The sequence below is a fragment of the Leucoraja erinacea genome, chromosome 23 (assembly GCF_028641065.1).
Source record: "Leucoraja erinacea ecotype New England chromosome 23, Leri_hhj_1, whole genome shotgun sequence".
Lineage (NCBI taxonomy): Eukaryota > Metazoa > Chordata > Chondrichthyes > Rajiformes > Rajidae > Leucoraja > Leucoraja erinaceus.
Window position 1 is genome coordinate 8585309 of NC_073399.1, and position 18407 is coordinate 8603715.

An 18407-nucleotide genomic window follows, 5' to 3' on the forward strand; every position below is an offset into this window, starting at 1 on the left:
TTGTGTAAATGTAGCAACCTATCACCTGTTAAAATTAATCAGACTCGTGTAGTTGAAAACAATACTTAAGTATATATATGGTATTAACTTCAGAATACGATTGACATGACAATGCTGAATATTGTTAAGAGTGAATAGATGACTAGGAATAATTTGTTTATAATAAGGTTTTCATTTATTTTATAGACCAGAGGCTGGATCTGTGCAAACTGAGCCCTAACGATAATGATACAGTAAGAGGGCAGATAGTAGGTATGTAAAACATTATTGTTTTAAGAACACGCAGCACTGAACTAATCTAAATGCCTACCGTAGTACAATCTTTGTGTACCATTTGTGTACCATTTGCTGCTAAAAGACTGGATGAGTCAACCAGTAATGTTCAGGTCTCACTTGGTTGGAGGCATTTCCTTCTGTTGAAAATAAACTTGTCAAAAATGGCATAATGTTTAGTAACAGTTGAAAACTATACACAGTTGGGAACAAGACATTTACCTTGGAAATGCTGAATATGGGGACGTAATGTTGAAGTTGATCACCAGCCATTTAAAAGTGAACTTTAGAAACATTTTTAATACACAGTGAAAAGTTTCATTTTTAAACACTTGGATTGACTAATTTTTGTCAGATCAAGGTATCTTATTATTCTGCACAGGGGTACCAAAAGAAAAATCTTTATTTACCTTTGTTATTGAACATTCGTTTAATTGCTTTTAAATCAAAGAAGATTTATAAAAATAGATTAATTGAACTGGCTTCTTTATTTATTAACAGTGAGCCTTCAGTCCAGAGATCGAATAGGCAGTGGAGGTCCTGTTGTGGATTGTAGTCGTTTGTTTGACAATGACTTGCCGGATGGGTAAGAAATGATTATTAATATAAGTGTATGAGAAGTTTTATGAAAAGCTGAAGCATTATTTATGTTGTTGTGAATTGTTAATAGTATGTAAAGTGTAAAAGAGGGTGATAAATGCATCAACTTTTGGAGTTCATATTTAAAATGTTTGGTTACACAGAAAAGCTGGAGAAACTCAGCGGGTGCAGCAGCATCTATGGAGCGAAGGAAATAGGCAACGTTTCGGGCCGAAACCCTTCATCAGACTGATCAGGGGGGGGGGTGGGTGGGGACAAGAAAGGGAAAAGGAGGAGTAGCCGGAAGGCTGGAGGGTGGGAGGAGACAGCAGGGGAGCTGAGGAAGGGGAGGAGACAGCAAGGACTAACAGAATTGGGAGAAGTCGATGTTCATGCCCCCGGGGTGCAGACTCCCCAAACGGAATATGAGGTGCTGTTCCTCCAATTTCCGGTGCTGCTCGCTGTGGCCATGGAGGAGACCCAGGACAGAGAGGTCGGAGGCGGAGTGGGAGGGGGAGTTGAAGTGCTGAGCCACCGGGAGGTCAGCTTGGTTATTGCGGACCGAGCGGAGGTGTTCGGCGAAACGATCGCCCAACCTCCGCTTGGTCTCACCGATATAGATCTGCTGACATCTAGAGCAGCGGACGCAATAGATGAGGTTGGAAGAGATGCAGGTAAACCTCTGTCGCACCTGGAACGATTGCTTGGGTCCTTGAACGGAGTCGAGGGGGGAGGTAAAGGGACAAGTGTTGCATCTCTTGCGGGTGCAAGGGAAAGTGCCCGGGGAGGGGGTGGACCGAGAGGGAAGGGAAGAATTGACAAGGGAGTTATGGAGGGAGCGGTCTTTGCGGAAGGCAGATATGGGGGGAGATGGGAAGATGTGGCGAGTAGTGGGGTCACGTTGGAGGTGGCGAAACTGACGGAGGATTATTTTTTGTATGTGACGGCTGGTGGGGTGAAAGGTGAGGACTAGGGGGACTCGGCCCTTGTTGCGAGTGCGGGGATGGGGAGAGAGAGCAGTGTTGCGGGGTATGGAAGAGACCCTGGTGCGAGCCTCATTTATGGTGGAGGAGGGGAACCCCCGTTCCCTGAATAGTGAGGACATTTCAGATGTCCTGGTGTGGAACGCCTCATCCGTGGAGCAGATGCGGCGTAGACGGAGGAATTGGGAGTAGGGGATGGAGTCCTTACAGGAAGCAGGGTGGGAAGAAGTGTAGTCCAGATAGCCATGGGAGTCAGTGGGGTTTATAGTGTATGTTTGGAGTTTGGAGTTTGCTTTCACTCTTTTGGGATTATTCTGTATCATTATCTCCTAGTTGTCTCTTTTTGTAGTTTTGAATGGAGAAAAGATATGGGCAAGTGGATACTGAGCAGATTTTTGAGTTGTGGAAGAATTGAAAAAACAGTTTTACAGATTCCTTTTAGCTCGTTGCCTACATTTTATTGCCACATACTTGTAAACAACAAACTCTGATCTAAGAACAAGTCCATTGTGTTGAAGTTTCATAATTATAAGTAGGAACAGAAAATGCTGTATATGTTAGATCAGGAGAGATTGAATCGCATTTGTTAACATTTGATGCCAATTATCTTTATTTAAACATGCTCTCTTTTTTGCCAGAGTTCTACCCTTGCTTCAAGTTACAGACATTTTTTAATCCTTTGAATCCTGTACCATCTACATTTTAGTGTTTTGTATAGTTTGATTTTAGAGAGAGATGTCTACAAACATATCTGTCAGCTTCTTAAACATCTTACTATATTCTTAATCACGAGAAAATGTACTTTGAGTGGATTTGCCATTGATATCCAATCTATTTTTCAATAAAATATTTGGTTCGATATTTTAATTTAAATGTAAGGTTCGATAAAATATTCCATGATATCTCAGAATTCTTCCATTTAATTGGCTGCTTAACCTGCCGATGCAATCACTTTGCTTTACACAGCAGATATCGTAACAGGTGCCTGTTCGTGTACTTAGAAAGAAAAGATGAAAAAATGATTTGTTTTCTCTAAACCGCACCTCATAATTGTCACCTTTTTGCTCAACATTTTCCATATTTTTTTAATGAGCTGCCATTTCAACACAAAATAACAGTTTGCAGGCATTGAATTTTCTAGTGGTGAGAAAATATTGGCACTGGTGTATGTTCTCAAATGATTGCAGAACCACCTCATCTGGGTAACATTTTTGCTTTGGCGGCAACATGCTTTAATGAAGTTTTGATTGAGCTTATTTTTAGAGTGAAAGTTATCTGGAATTAGCATAGGTCTAAATGTGTATGTTGCCAAATTCCAAAGAGATTTGCAATTGAAATTCAAAACTGTCAACATTGATGACCTATTAATATAATAATATATATTTTGCTGGCTCGTTAGTGGATATCATTGATGCACGTGGTAATGCTGTGACTGATTCTTCTTACAGAATATCGAGTACACTTTTTTCTCCTCAACTTGATTTATTTTCGTATTATTTATAGTGAAGAAAGCGAATGGCATGTTGGCCTTTATAACAAGCGGAATCGAATATAGGAGCAAAGAGGTCCTTCTGCAGTTGTACAGAGCCCTAGTGAGACCACACCTGGAGTATTGGGTGCAGTTTTGGTCCCCTAATTTGAGGAAGGACATTCTTGCTATTGAGGGAGTGCAGCGTAGGTTTACAAGGTTAATTCACGGGATGGCGGGACTGTCATATGCTGCTGTCACAAGCTGGACTTGTATACTCGGGAGTTTAGAAGGATGAGAGGATATCTCATTGAAACATATAAGATTGTTAAGGGTTTGGACACGCTAGAGGCAGGAAACATGTTCCCGATGTTGGGGGAGTCCAGTACCAGGGGCCACAGTTTAAGAATAAGGAGTAAGCCATTTAGAACGGAGATGAGGAAACACGTTTTCTCACAGAGAGTGGTGAGTCTGTGGAATTCTCTGCCTCAGGGGGTGGTGGATGCTTTCAGGAGAGAGCTAGATAGGGCTCTTAAAAATAGTGGAGTCAGGGGATATGGGGAGAAGGCAGGAACGGGGTACTGATTAGGGATGATCAGCCATGATCACATTGAATGGCGGTGCTGGCTCGAAGGGCCGAATGGCCTACTCTTGAACCTATTGTCTATTGTCTATTTTTGACCACTGTGAAAATAAGCTTGTTTTGTATTTTGAACTGCGTATAACTGAAGAATCAAATACCTCTATAGGCCATAGTAAATAATAATATTAGAAGTATGTCCATGTGTCCCAACTGAGATGGAAAGCTAACTTCAATTTTGTTTTTATTTTGCTGCACTATCAGAATCTCAGTATAGAAAGCTGGCAGTTTGGGGAACAAGACAGAAAACACTGCTGTTAATGTGCAGATCTAAACTGACACCAAGCCAGTCCATTTTGCTGGTGTCACTAAATTCAGCTGCTTCACTTTTCTATGAAGGACATGCAGCATTATATGTCAGTTGGGAATCGTTTTTAAATGAATTGTAAAAAGGCAATAAACAGCTTGCTGCCTGTAAAATGAAAGCACATTAGGTAATATTCATCTTTTAACAAAACCATTCTCTCCTCAGATTTCTTTTATATTAAATAGCTTCTAATTATTTTCACTTCCATGTATAAATCTTAAATTCGCATCGGACAGCATTTGCATGGAATGATTCCGTTTTGATCATTAAATCTCAGTTGGCATCTGGTTTTCCGTTTTTTTTGTGATGTTTGATGATCCTCCAAATCCAATTTCTACTCTGCTGTTTAAGCAATGCCCAGATTGTTTCCTTGATTCCTGCTGTCAATAGTCAGAAAAGTTGTTCTTATTTTTGCTTCGTTTTTATTCACTGTATTTGTTTTCCTAATTTAATACTCCTGGATTTTCATCAAAGACTGTTCTTAACACTCTTGCCTTGTTGGCAGTGAGCTCTAAGTCAGTTCACACAATCAATGTGAGATGCATTCACACCAAGGTGAAGATAGTTTTAAGCCTTGTATGTAGCTGTGAAGTAGGAGTTATTGGGAATATTGGTGTGAACATTGTATGCATTAGGGTAATCTACTTTCTTATGCCAGTATTGATTGAATAATGAACATTGGCTAGGACACCAGGAAATTTGTAGGTTTTGTATGGCAGGCAGGCAGGCAAATATAACTTTCATTCTTGTCTTTAATACACAAATACCCACCACTGATAGTGCAGCATTCCTTTAATACTGCATCCACTAGTACGTGCTGATCTTGGAACAAAAAATGGAGTGTGTTTTGTGACAAATAATTTGTAATCACTTCATCGATACAAAGTACATTCTGTCAACTGCTGAGTTTGTAACCAAGTCTTGGAATGCGTTTTGATAACCTTTTTTCTTAGTGTCGAATTGTTTCCAATGTTGGCTTTGGACACATTCTTATTCCACTTTCCTGGAAATGTCATTTATGATCCGTTTCTGTTGATTAGTTGGGAAGAACGAAGAACTGCCTCTGGTCGGATACAGTATCTCAACCACATTACACGAACAACACAGTGGGAAAGACCTACTCGGTAAGCACAGGATGATGGTAATTCCTTGTAGTTGCTATAATATAAGGTGCAATAATGTCTGCTTAAAGTTTAAAAAATAATAATAATAATTTTGATGGAAAAGACCAGCCTTTTGGTGGATGTTGTTAGTTTGCTATTCTATTTTTGAAATCTTTATACATGCTAATTTCCCAATGCACATTCTCATACTTCAACCATAAATGCTTCTATTCCACATTATTATTTGTCACATTAACTAAAAATTACTTTAGTTAAGCCTATCCACTACAAATGTTGACTTCCTTTATTTAATGCTTCTGCCACTGGCCAGAGTTCAATTTCTTTGTGAAGAATATGTTTCTTTGAAAGTATTAGAAGCAATGAAATGTTAGGTTCCGATACATCATGATATGAAGATAGGTGGAGAGCAGGTAGAGAAAGCAGGGACTCTGCAGAAGTACTTGGACAGGTTAGGAGAGTGGGCAAAGAAATGGCAGATGGAAAACAGCGTAGCAAAGCATGCAGTCATGCATTTTGGTAGTAGAAATAAAGGCGTAGACTATTTTCTAAATGGGGAGAGGATTCAGAAATTGGACATGCAAAGGGACTTGGGAGTGCTGGTGCAGGATTCCCAAAAGGTTAATTTGCAAGTTGAATCATTAATAAAGAAGACAAACACAATGTTAGCATTTATTTCGAGAGGGCTAGAATATAAAAACTGGGATGTAATGCTGAGGCTTTATAAAGCACTGGTCAGACCGCATTTGGAGTATTGTGAGCAGTTTTGGGCCCCATATCTGAGGAAAGATGTGCTGGCATTAGAGAGGGTCCTGAGGAAGTTTACGAGAATGATTCTGGGGATGATCGGATTGAAGAAAGATGAACGTTTGACGGCACCAGCTCAGGCTCTCAAGTCCCAACAACATCCTTGTATATCTTCTTTGCCGTCTTTCCAGATTAATTACATTTTTCTTACAGCAAGCAATGTGATTAAAAGTGTAACCACCTCTGGAACTTGCCGCCTCAAAGGGTGAAACTAAGAATCTTCAAATATTTTCAAAGCAGTGGTAGATAGATGTGTGATGAGCTGGTGGGAGTGTAGGGTTACCAGGGTAGACAGGAATGCAAAGTTGAAGTTTCAATCAGACCAGTCATGATCTGATAAAATGACTGAGCAAGCTCGAGTCATATGTTGGTATGTACAATAGTGATTATTTCGGGACACCATATGCATTAGTTTGCATCTAAAATTCAGATAAAAGGCTTTTTTTAAAAATTCCTACATAAATGAAGAAACACTGACATCACCGGTTATTCAGAACAGTCTCCTTCAAACATTCCATCATATCTGACTCTTTCCTGTCGTGCAGGATGACGGATGTGAGTCATGTGAACATAAACCAGTCTTTCAACTTCAATTATTTCCTGGAAGGCTGGGGCTGGTGATGTCAGAGTTTCGAGTGATTAATTAGTTTGGATTGCTTTTAGATAAGAATTGGCTGTTTTAGTCTACAATTTTTCTTAATCCTTACTTCATGATTAGCCGATTATTCACGATAATCAGTTTTGGTGGAAATTGTACTATGAACGTGAAATTCAGCCATTTGAAACTCAATGTTCCTGAGTGCAGGGTTTTAGGGCCGCACAGTGGAGCTGCTGCCTCACAGCACCGGAGACCTGACTACGAATGCTGTCTACGGATGCTGTCTGTGCAGAGTTAAATTTTTCCTGTGATTGCATAGGTTTTCTCTGAATGCGCCGGGAACCTTCCACATTTTAAAGATTTGCAGTGAACTCAGTGGGCCGAAGGGCCTGTTTCCATGCCGCAACTTTGAACTAAACTAAGTTAATTGGCTGTGGATGATATGCAAAGGATTCATAGGTCTTTTATTGTCACATGTACCAATTATGGTACAGTGATATGCGAATTACCATACAGCCATACGAAAAATAAAAAGCAGCAAGACACACAACTACATAATAGTTAACATAAACACCCACCACAGCAGATTCCCCACATTACTCACTGTGATGGAAGGCAAAAAAGTCCAAAATTCTTCCTCTTTATTCTCCCGCGGTCGGGACAATCGAACCATCCGTCGGGGCGATTGAAGCTTCCGCATCGAACGTCCTGCGGTTTGGAGTTCCCAAAGTTGGTCTCTGACCAGAGAACGCGGGCTCCGTGATGTTAAGTCCGCAAGCACCCATGGTTGGAGCTCCGAGGTCGATCCCTGGCAAAGGGATCGTGGGCTCCGCGATGTTAAAGTCCCGTAAGCTCCCCGCGATGGAACACTGAAATGTCGCTCTCCAGCAAAGGCCGCTAACTGCTCAATGTTAGGCCGCACAGCGGACGGAGATACGATATGGAAAAAAAATGCATTTCCATCGAGGTAAGAGATTAGAAAAAGTCCCCTCCTCCCCACCCCCCACATAAAAACAAGCTAAAGGACACTAAAAACATACATTTAACGTGTACTGTTAAATCACAAAGAAGGAAAGGACAGACAGACTGTTGGCGAGGCAGCCATTGCTGGTGCCAATCAAAGTTATACCAAAACCGTGGTGCTTGGCATTAAATTCTACTGGGTAGTGGATTTTTGTGAGGATGTTACATGAGGAAAGGGTCAGACTTGACCATGATGCACACAAATAATTTGATATCTATGAGCAAGCTTCGTTGTTCATCAAACAAACCGGAAGACATCTTGATGCTTGTGAACATCATAGTAATTTCATAAAAATGGGGAAGCCCAAGGACGAGGTCCAGGAATGGATGCGGCAGATGGATATCTTACTGCGGACTCTCACGTGAACATTTCCAATATATACCCCTTTTATTACTTGGCCCTTCATTTTGTGCTTTCCTCTCCTGTGTCTGAGAAATCAAACTTATAATGATGAACAACATCAGATCGTCAGTCAAAACATAAAACTTAGTGATCAGTAACATCTTGAATTTACTGATATGTGAAATAAGCAACTTTACATGGTGCTTCATTAAAATTGGAGAATGTTAATCCTGTAACAGAGTAGAGTTCGATGAATTGCCCGGATTTATCATAGATGATTTTGAGAAGAATCTGGTGAGATTATACCAATTAAGGAGTGAGTTTGAGAACTGCTCTATGAGCAAAAGTTTTGTACTGAAGATAATTGGTTGGACAATAGCAGCAATTTGACTCTTAACTGTTTTGGAGGTAGGACAGCAGGAGGTTAAGGAAGAACAAGAAAAAAGCTGTTTCAATGCTAGAATACAAGGATCTCTCTTTTTCTCCAAAACCATTACAAATAGTTAATGCATCACTTCTCTCCTGTGTAGAACTTCCATCAGTCATCAGGTTCTTTGTTAGACGAGTTACACCTGCAACTTAACTTGCAGCCGCATACCATTAGTGGATTGGAAATAAATAAATATTATTATAAAAGTTTTTTTGCTGCTGTTGTTTTATTTATTTATTTATTAGAAGTACAATAAGTTAGTAGTACACACCACATATCTTATTACATTTGTTGTACCCCTTCACTTTTTGAGCTTTAAGAAAGATAGAAATAAAGGAAGTAAGGAAAGTGAGGAAAAAGTCGTGATAGTGCGAGAAAGTGTTGAAAAAAAAAAGCCCATTAGAAAAAGAGTTGGAGAAGAAAGTTAAGAAATAGACCCTAGAAAAGAGAGAAAGAAAGAGAAACAATTGCTCTATTATAAAAATTCACGCAAAAAGGGATATACCAGCCATATTTTTCATCCCCCGTTACCAGATCCTGGCACCATTTAATTTTTAAGTTACTGTTGCACCTTATACTTGTAGTAAGTCAATAAATGCAGACCACGTCTTTTGGAAGTGGTCTGCTTTGCCTGCAAGGAGGAGTCTCATATCTTCCAGGTGTAATGTTTCGAACATATTTGAAATCTACATATTTATTGTTGGTATAGGAGCATTTTTCCAGAATTTGAGTACCTGTATAAGCTTTTTTCCCGTTATTAGCCCGTAATTAAATAAATTCTTTTGGAACACGTTTAGTTCAGGGCTACCTTCCATTATTCCAAAGATAATCCATTCTGCTTTTGGTATCAGTTTTATTTTAAATAATTTTGTGAAGATTTCAAAGATTTCGGTCCAGAATTTTTGAATTTTTATACAAAAAACAAATGAGTGCGCTATGGTAGCTTCTTGAGACTGGCATTTATCACAAATTGGTGAGACGTTAGGGAAAAGTTTATTTATCTTGGGTTTTGAATAGTATAGTCTATGTAATGTTTTGAATTGAATTAGAGTATGTCTTACGTTAATCGAGCATTTATGCACATATAGTAAGTGTTTATCCCAGCTCTCTTTTGAAATTTTTATAGCTAGTTCCTGTTCCCAGTCTCTTCTAATACCGTCAGTTGTAGGTATTTCTATATTTAAAATAGTGTTATATAAGTATGATATTAAGTTTGTCTTCATTGCTTCGTCCAGTAAGTCTGGAGGCATATTAAGATAGTCTTTTGTATATTTTTTCAGATAGTCACATATTTGAAAATATTTAAAATATTGATTATTTCTCAAATTATATTTCAGTTATAATTGTTGGAATGATAGTAATTTTCCAAATTCATACTTCTCCGAGCGTTTTGATTCCTATTCTTTCCCATTGTGTGAATGATTTATCTATACTTCCAGGTCTGTACAGGGACCGCCACACTAGAGGGTTTAAACGGCGGATTATTAACTATTGGCGATAATAGAGATAGATTTCTTAATTTTAAATTCTGTTTTATTTGTTTCCAAGTTCTAATTGTGCTATGTATAATTGAATTTTTATTGTAATTTGTGTTATTCAGATTCATTGGTGAGAGGAGAATTATAATGTTTACTTTAATTTTTTTCCATCAATCCCAAAAGCACAACCTTATCCTTTTGACCAAATGCAAGATAAATTTCCTCTTTCTCTACTCCTTTTAAGCAAATACCAACAAGCTACTTGCCACTTTAATTTAAATCTTTTTATTTGAATTTCACAGCAATTTGCATACATACATTGATAACAGACAGTGACAGTCACTTTGACTTACTGCATCACGAGTGCATAGTGTGGCAATTGTAAATAATCATCTCTGCATCGCCTCTTTTTAAAATTTAGATCCATATTTTCTTCAAAGCCATGCAGATGTATTTGTTGGTTGTATGGTTGATTTTGGTATGCGCTGCTATGTACGTATTTGTACAAAATGCCTTTTCTTTGTACATAAATGCTATAATTGGGGTTTCATTTCTCTTCAACCTAATCATAGACCTGCATCTGAATATGCCAGTCCGGGTAGGCCACTGAGTTGCATTGTGGATGAGAATACACCAATAAGCCCAGCTAATGGCGCTTCATGTGGACAGACACCTGACCCAAGGATGGCAGAGAGGAGGGTGAGGTCACAAAGACACAGGAATTATATGAGTCGGACGCACTTGCACCTTCCTCCTGATCTCCCGGAAGGTTATGGTAAGTCACTTCATTTCATTTTAAAGGCGATGTTATCTTGAGAATTGTTATTGTTCTATACTGTATCACAGGCTATTTTACTTTATTATTTTGATAATCAGCCATGTCATTGATCAGATTTTCCTCTCTCCACAAATACTGTCTGATCTGCTGAGTATTTCCAGTATTGTTTTTTATTTAATCTTTCTAGAATCTGCTCTGCATGCCAAAGTTCCAAATAGCCCACATTCATCTCCCTCTATTTACACTCCTCTAGACAAATGGGCTGCGATTAACACGCATTCATCACCCTCTGAGATGGCTTTAACATCATTTTGTCATTTGGACAACTCTGATCTCCACCCTTTCACAACATGTCCTTGTTTTCTCCAATCTTCCACATTTTTGCTATTTAAACCAGGCTTCCTTCTCTTTCTTCCACTTCCTGTGAAGGGTCACTGATCTGAAATCTTAACTACTTTTTCACTCCATAGATGCTGTCTGTCCTTCTGAGTATCACCAGCATTTTCTATTTTTAGTTCTGGTTTCCAACATCAGCAATATTTTTGATTTTTTTTTTTAGCATTTATATAGCTTTGTACATATATTTGATTTCTCTACTATTGAGAATAGACCTAACCTTGCAGAAGAGACCACATTGGATTCATTTTAATATGAACAAAGAATAGTATAGCACAGGAATAGCCCCTTTGACCCACAATGTCAGTGTCGAACATGATGCCAAAACCAACTCTTATTCAAAAGTCTCTTAAATGCCAATTTCTTATCTTCCTCCACCGCCACCCACAGCAGAGCATTCTAGGCACTTGCTGCCCTCTATGTTAAAAATAACTTGCCCTGCATATCTCCTTTAAACTTTGCCCCTCACTTCAAAACTATGCCCTCTACTGTTTAATATAACCATCCTGGGAGAAAGGTTCTGACTGTCCACCCTATCTATGCCTCTCATAATTTTATATATCTCTGTATCAGATCTCCCATCAACCTCTGGCATTCAATAGAAAACAATTCAAGTATGTCCACCTCTCCCTGTAACTAACAGCCCATAATCCAGGCTTCGTTCTGGAAAACCACCTCTGCACACTTATCAAATCCTCCACATTCTTCCTTTATTGGAGCAACCTGAACTGCACGCAATAGTCCAAATGCAGCCTAACCAAAGTCCTATAAAATTGCATCGATACTTTAGATATTAGAGATACAGTGGAATCTTCGGCCTACTGAGTCCGTGCCAGCCAGCGATCACCCCGTACCCTAGCACTATCCTACACTCTAGAGACAATTTACAATTTCCAGAAGCCAATGAACTCTTTGGGATGTGAAGGAAACAAGTGCAGTCACAGGGAGAATGTGCAAATTCCACAGACAGTATCCAAGATCTCTGATGCTGTAAGGCAGCAGTTCTACTAGCTGTAGCACTGTCACATGGTCAGTGGCAGAAAAAAAAATGCTAAGATAGAGGCTATGAACAAAAAGGTGGAACTCCATTCGAAACCATCTCTACTCCTCTTCCAGATATAGCCAAACTGCTATCTCATCAAGGGGGAGAACATTATTTTGTAATAAAGATTTTTATTAAAAAAGCTCAATGCTGTGTTCTCTGGAGAGTGCGTGTGCACACAACTGGGAAACCTGGGTGCAGTCTTCCTTTGAATTAAATTTGCTTATGCAATGTTGAAAGGTTTTGTATCTGCACTGTTGGACTATATTGCATCTGCTAGGAAATGGCGATGTTTATGGTAATGCTTATTCGAAGTGCATTGATGTCGGTATTTCAAGCATGCATGGCATGTACGTGATTGCACTAGAAATGTGAAGAAGAATTTCAGACCATTTTTGCTGTTCTTCCATTGTTTGAGGCTGGGACGTTTTAAAGAGATTCAATTTGTTGGTGTTGAATGCAGTTCAGCAGTTTAATGTTTGATTTACTGGTAGCTTTCAGTGACTCAAAGTCATTGTCATATTTGTCTTGTTTGACTAAATAATTAATTCTCCTAAAGACGATGGGTTTCTTTGCTTTACATGTCGTGGGCCAGTTTTATGCAGTCTAAAAACAGTTTTATATCTGCCTTATTTTTCTCGTGACTATACGCTTTAAAGAAATGTTTGTGTTATTTTTCCCTCTGTGAGATCCTGATTTGTGCTTGCATAAAATTTCACAAGGATTTCACAAGGAGAACTTCCATCTTTTTTTTCAAATTTAGAAAGCATCATGGCCAGGCCAAATCCTGCCCACACCTGATATCCCCACACACATTTTCCAGCAAAGGTTGATAGCTGGAGAATCCAGCCAATTTCTGTTTCATTTTTCACCTTGTGCAAGCTTTTGGGTCGATTGGAGTGCTCCCCCTGCTGTTATTCAGCAACTCAACACAGACCAGAGTTTGAACCTCCTTAATCTGTATAGCTAACCATCATGTGGGTAGCGTATATAATCTGATGAGTGATATCATGCACATAGATTTGTGTTATCATTATGTCTTGATCCATTTTGTCACGATCATTTTTGTCAATTTCTTCTATTATTTTATGTTGTCTTACCATGGAATTTATTTATTTTCCGCCTATTGATCTTATCAAGCCATTATTTACATTGTGGCAATGTGGTGCAGCTGGTAGAGTAGCAGCCTTGCAGCACGCGAGAACCGAGTTTGATCCTGACCTTGGGTGCCTTGGGTGTGGAGTTTGCACATATGGGGAGTGGGTGAGAAAGTAGGAGAACATAGAACTAGTGCGAACGGGTAATCAATAGATTCTGTAGACTCAGCAGATCAAAGGGCCTATTTCCATGCTGTGCCTTTCAATCAATCAATTTAAATTCATTACTGTTCATAATATTCAATGGCATAGATTTCATAGAGGCTGTTATGCCAAAAGTCAAACAGAGCCATACAGCACGGAAACAGGCCTTTCGGCCCAACTCGCCCATACTGACTATGCGACTGCAGTCTGTGCTTATTACCATTCCATTCCATTTTGCATTTTCCCTGGCACCCACTCATCATCCAACCCCAACCCCTACCCTCTCATTTGTACGCCATTACCCCTCAAAACGGACAGATCACTTCTTGGAAAACCTGGTATTGCTTCCATTTTGTTACGAATCTGACCTTGCTATGAATTAAGGCACCTAATAAAAAGATACATAGGAATTCTCACCCAACACTTCCCTTAACTTTAGGGAATCATTTTGAATTACATAGAATTTTACACAGATTATTGTTCTGCTGTACTCATTAAGCATGGCGTATTATTGATTTATGCTGCTAGAATATATTGTCAAAGTTCTTCCATTATGTTCAAACTAGTTATCTTTTCTCGAGAACTTGAGTTAGCAAATAAAAATTTGTAGAAATTAATCCAAAGTTTATATTGTGCAGACCACTGGTTCTTGAATTAAAAACAGTATTTCTCACATTGCCCTTCACTGTGCTAGATGTCAAGTTTAAGGTGTATCGTGTATGGACAATGCAAATCCATCTTGTATAACTTTATGTATGGAAGTGGCAAATAGGGAAGAAACAAGTTCTGTTATTGCTACGAGTTTGATTTTTATCTTGTAACTATTTAAAGTTTTGGATAAATGTGGATTGGGATCCCAATGCTTCAGTGTAGACTGAACAGGAAAAATTGTGGTAATTCTTCGACCTCCAAGTGGTCAGTAATAGTGGTTTGGCAGAGCTCTGGAGCCTGATTCATTTGTCAGTTGTTCTGTTTGACATGATTTAGGGAGAGGGAATGTAAAAGAAAATGTTTTGAAATGGTTCTATTTCTATTCATGAATATCTGCCAGTTTCAATCCTACAAATGTGCAACCCCAACATAGTCATTTTCTTTTAATGGTCTTGTCATGTGAAATGTAGGAACTGTTGAAATTCCTGCTGGTGCAGATCTTATCAGCTGCAACTAAGTTCACCTTTACTGCTACCGTCATTACTATTTATTATATTTTATATAGAACAAAGAACAACGCAACAAGGTCAGGTGTACTTTCTGCACACACAGACTGGGGTGAGCACATGGCATGATCCTCGCGTACCCAGGTAAAGGAAACCTGGCCTAATGGGTTTATGTCGACCGTAACTCAAGATTATTTAGTTTACGTGATAGAAAATATAAATAATTTGTTAAAAACCCACATTATTTCTTATAACTCTTTTCAATCTAGAATGTAAAAATTGTGGAACCCTTTGTGTTAGTGAAATATTGATGTGCAATACAAAAAATTAATATTCTTAAGAAATTGAATTTTATGTGCTTATTTAAAACTGCCTGATAACGACAATGTATGTTTCAATATTATTTCCTCTTTTGCATTACCTTCTACTCTGCTTAGTGTTTCCCTATCAAAACAATAGGCTGTACAACTTGTCCCTGCTCTGGCCATTGTTAGGTTCACAACTGTTGGTGACATCACAGTGATTGTAATGTCCCAGTTAAAATTGGAAATTCTTCCTTTGAGAAATTCTTGCCACTAGTAGACGTTAATTGGAAGCAAAGCAATTCTACACATAGGTAGAGAATGCATCTACGTATGTCACAAAGCAATTGGCACCCAGTTAAAGGAAACTTTTGGCAGAGGTCCAAGAGTAGGTCAGTTGCCTTCAGATTTAGCTGGGGATCAGCGTAGTTGTTGAGCGGGAGCATTTTTGGAAAGAATGAATGTTAAAACAATGAGGGGATTTAAAAAAAAAAAAGTTTATTTGAACGAAACTTGCCAAACAGACTATCCAGGTTGCGGGCAGTGTCACAGAGCATAGATATGTTATACATTTTGTGGTAAAGATTTTGGTTGAAAGCAAATTTTTCTGTTTCTGTGTACTTTGGGAAGAGCTCTCAGCATAATATGAATGTGAAAGGTACCGGAACATTTGTTTTTAATGGATTTATTCCTTGGGATAAAGCCATTTGGCTGAGACTGTGGTTAAAATGTAGATTAATGATATGACAGCCTAGTTTTGAGGCCTATGCAGGTTTTGTAAGCTTGTATCTTGGGATACTAAAGGATTCTAGCAGAAAGTATCAAGTTCTTGGAACACTCTGGTTTTTCTGACATTATGGAATTGTATTCCTTACCATTTTAATTGGTTTGGCATGAAGCACGCTGAGGTAGCCGTCTATGTTTGTTTTGCAGGGATCTTAGCAACGTAAATTGTGAGGAACTAGGGCCGTTACCTCCGGGCTGGGAAATTCGCAACACAGCAACAGGAAGGGTCTACTTTGTTGACCACAACAACAGAACAACACAGTTTACAGACCCAAGATTGTCCGCTAATTTGCATTTTATTTTAAAGTAAGTAATTAAACGTTTTTGTCCCTGACTTCACCCCTTTCCCGCACATCTTGTTAAAAAATCTAAATTATTTTACACAGTGAATTACAAACATGGTTTTTGGATGTCCTTATTATTTAAATTGGTATTGTTTTTTTTCCCCCCCAATGCAGCTGTTTAAACAGCATTTGAAAACAAATATTAACATCAGTCTGGAATAGTTTGGTTGTACACTTATTAAATTGTCCCATCAAAACATTTGAAGCTTGGCTATTAGCAGGGTTGAAATATTTCAGATTTGCCAACAGCTCTGATTTATGTTAAATGTTCCAGACTTCTCAGAGTTATGTTTTGTTACCAAACACTTAGTCTTTAATGTTCTGCCCTTGCACAGAATGTCTTGCTTTGAGGGAAAAAAGAACTTTTGTTTGATGATATTCCCATCTGATGGTTCACAAAATATGTTTAACATTTTCTTTCATGTCAAGCACCTGAGGTCTCTGCAGTGACTTTTTACTGTATGGCAGAACTAATTAATCCATGATCAAATGGAGATTATAGTAACAAATAGGATAAATCTTCAGTGTAAAAGATCCAGAAATGGAGAAAAAAACATGCAAAAAGTATTTTGTACCAAATAAAATTTCCCATCTGGAATTGCATTCGATTGCACGAGTTTGAAATTGGTAGAGAACAAGTGTTCACAAAAGTGAACATACATGAATGTATAATCCAGAATGGGTACAGATGATTTAGCTGATTACAAAGAATGTTCTGTCAAGTGCAGTCAAGTAACTTAAATGTCCAATAAATTGAGCAATTTCCTTAATAGCCATCTTCAGTCCAATAGACATTTCCTTGAATATTTTATTGCTTGCTTGTGGGGCAAATTATGCTGCTTATGCATAATTCAGATTTTGGATTAACATTTTAGATTTATATTTAAGCATCCAAAGAACTGAATATTGCTTCAATCATTTTCAGCTCCCATTTTACAGATACAAATGAATGTTAAATGTTGGGTAGAAGCTTTGGAACATTTGGATGAAGGGGATAGCCTTTCTGGGCAGATTTGTTCGCTGTGTGAGTTTTTAATTAGTATAGCTTGGACTGCTGATCATGTTCCAAATCCCAAAGCACATTATTTGGATTTTGTTTTGGAAAGGAGGTGTGAAACATTTGCCCCATAACTGCAAAGGAGTACCATCTGTCTCAAAGGATTTGAATACGTTCTTTAAATTAATCGGTGGATGGCTGTTACAACAAAATAAAATAAATACAATTAGTGCAGGAAGAAAGACTTCAAAAAGGAAGTGGATATTAAAGAAACAGTCATGCATGCGACAGCAGTAATCAATACAGTGACTCAAGATTAGTGATGAAAACCATAAAATGGTACAGCGATTATCCACCTTTTATTTGAAAGGACAAATGAAAATTAGATAGACATAGAAAATAGGTGCAGGAGGAGGCCATTCGGCCCTTCGAGCCTGCACCACCATTCAATATGATCATGGATGATCATCCAACTCCGTATCCTGTACCTGCCTTCTCTCCATACCCCCTGATCCCTTTAGCCACAAGGTCCACATCTAACTCCCTATTAAATATAGCCAATGAACTGGCCTCAACTACCTTCTGTGGCGGAGAATTCCAGAGATTCACCACTCTCTGTGTGAAAAATGTTTTCCTCATCTCGGTCCTAAAAGATTTTCCCCCATATCCTTAAACTGTGACCCCTTGTTCTGGACTTCCCCAACATCGGGAACAATCTTTCTGCATCTAGTGTGTCGGGGTCACCAATTTAGCGAGTCGAGACGTCAGTCGTTTTCACAAACGAGCTTTATTATCAAAGCAGTGAAAACAACAAGGATCAAATGACAGCTAATACAAAACGATGTTACCACAACGGTGGTCGAAGTAATGAATGGGGCTGGCCCAGAAACTTGCGAAAACAAAACCCCTCCCACAGTCACAATGACCAAGGTAACCGACCGCAGGGTTCGACTCCCTACCGGCACCAGCAGGTGTCGCTATAACCCATTGTTACTTTTTATTTTACTTTTATTACTTTACATTGAAGTCGGGCACAATGCATAATAATGGATGAATGCTTTAAATTGATTTTTTAATAATTAATTACTATACTTTGTTTTATTTTTATTTTTTATTATGGATACTGTGCTGAAGGAGGGACACGAACCAAGGATCAAATCTACAGTATCAACATACAAGGTGAAGTAATTGGAGCATTATCTGAAAGATGAGCAATGCCACTTTATTCATTCACATTTTCTAAGTCGGAAATAG

The 18407-nt window shown here is 38.6% G+C and overlaps 1 protein-coding gene across 1 annotated transcript in view; it reads left to right on the forward strand.

Annotated features, from left to right (window-relative positions):
- smurf2 (SMAD specific E3 ubiquitin protein ligase 2) overlaps positions 1-18407 on the forward strand; it is a 127410-nt gene that overhangs the window by 76161 nt on the left and 32842 nt on the right. The window contains exons 6-12 of the mRNA XM_055653783.1: positions 187-252; positions 775-859; positions 5291-5374; positions 10623-10825; positions 14784-14868; positions 15960-16118; positions 18288-18332. Of these exons, the coding sequence (XP_055509758.1) occupies positions 187-252; positions 775-859; positions 5291-5374; positions 10623-10825; positions 14784-14868; positions 15960-16118; positions 18288-18332 (727 nt within the window). The remainder of the gene's footprint in view (positions 1-186; positions 253-774; positions 860-5290; positions 5375-10622; positions 10826-14783; positions 14869-15959; positions 16119-18287; positions 18333-18407) is intronic.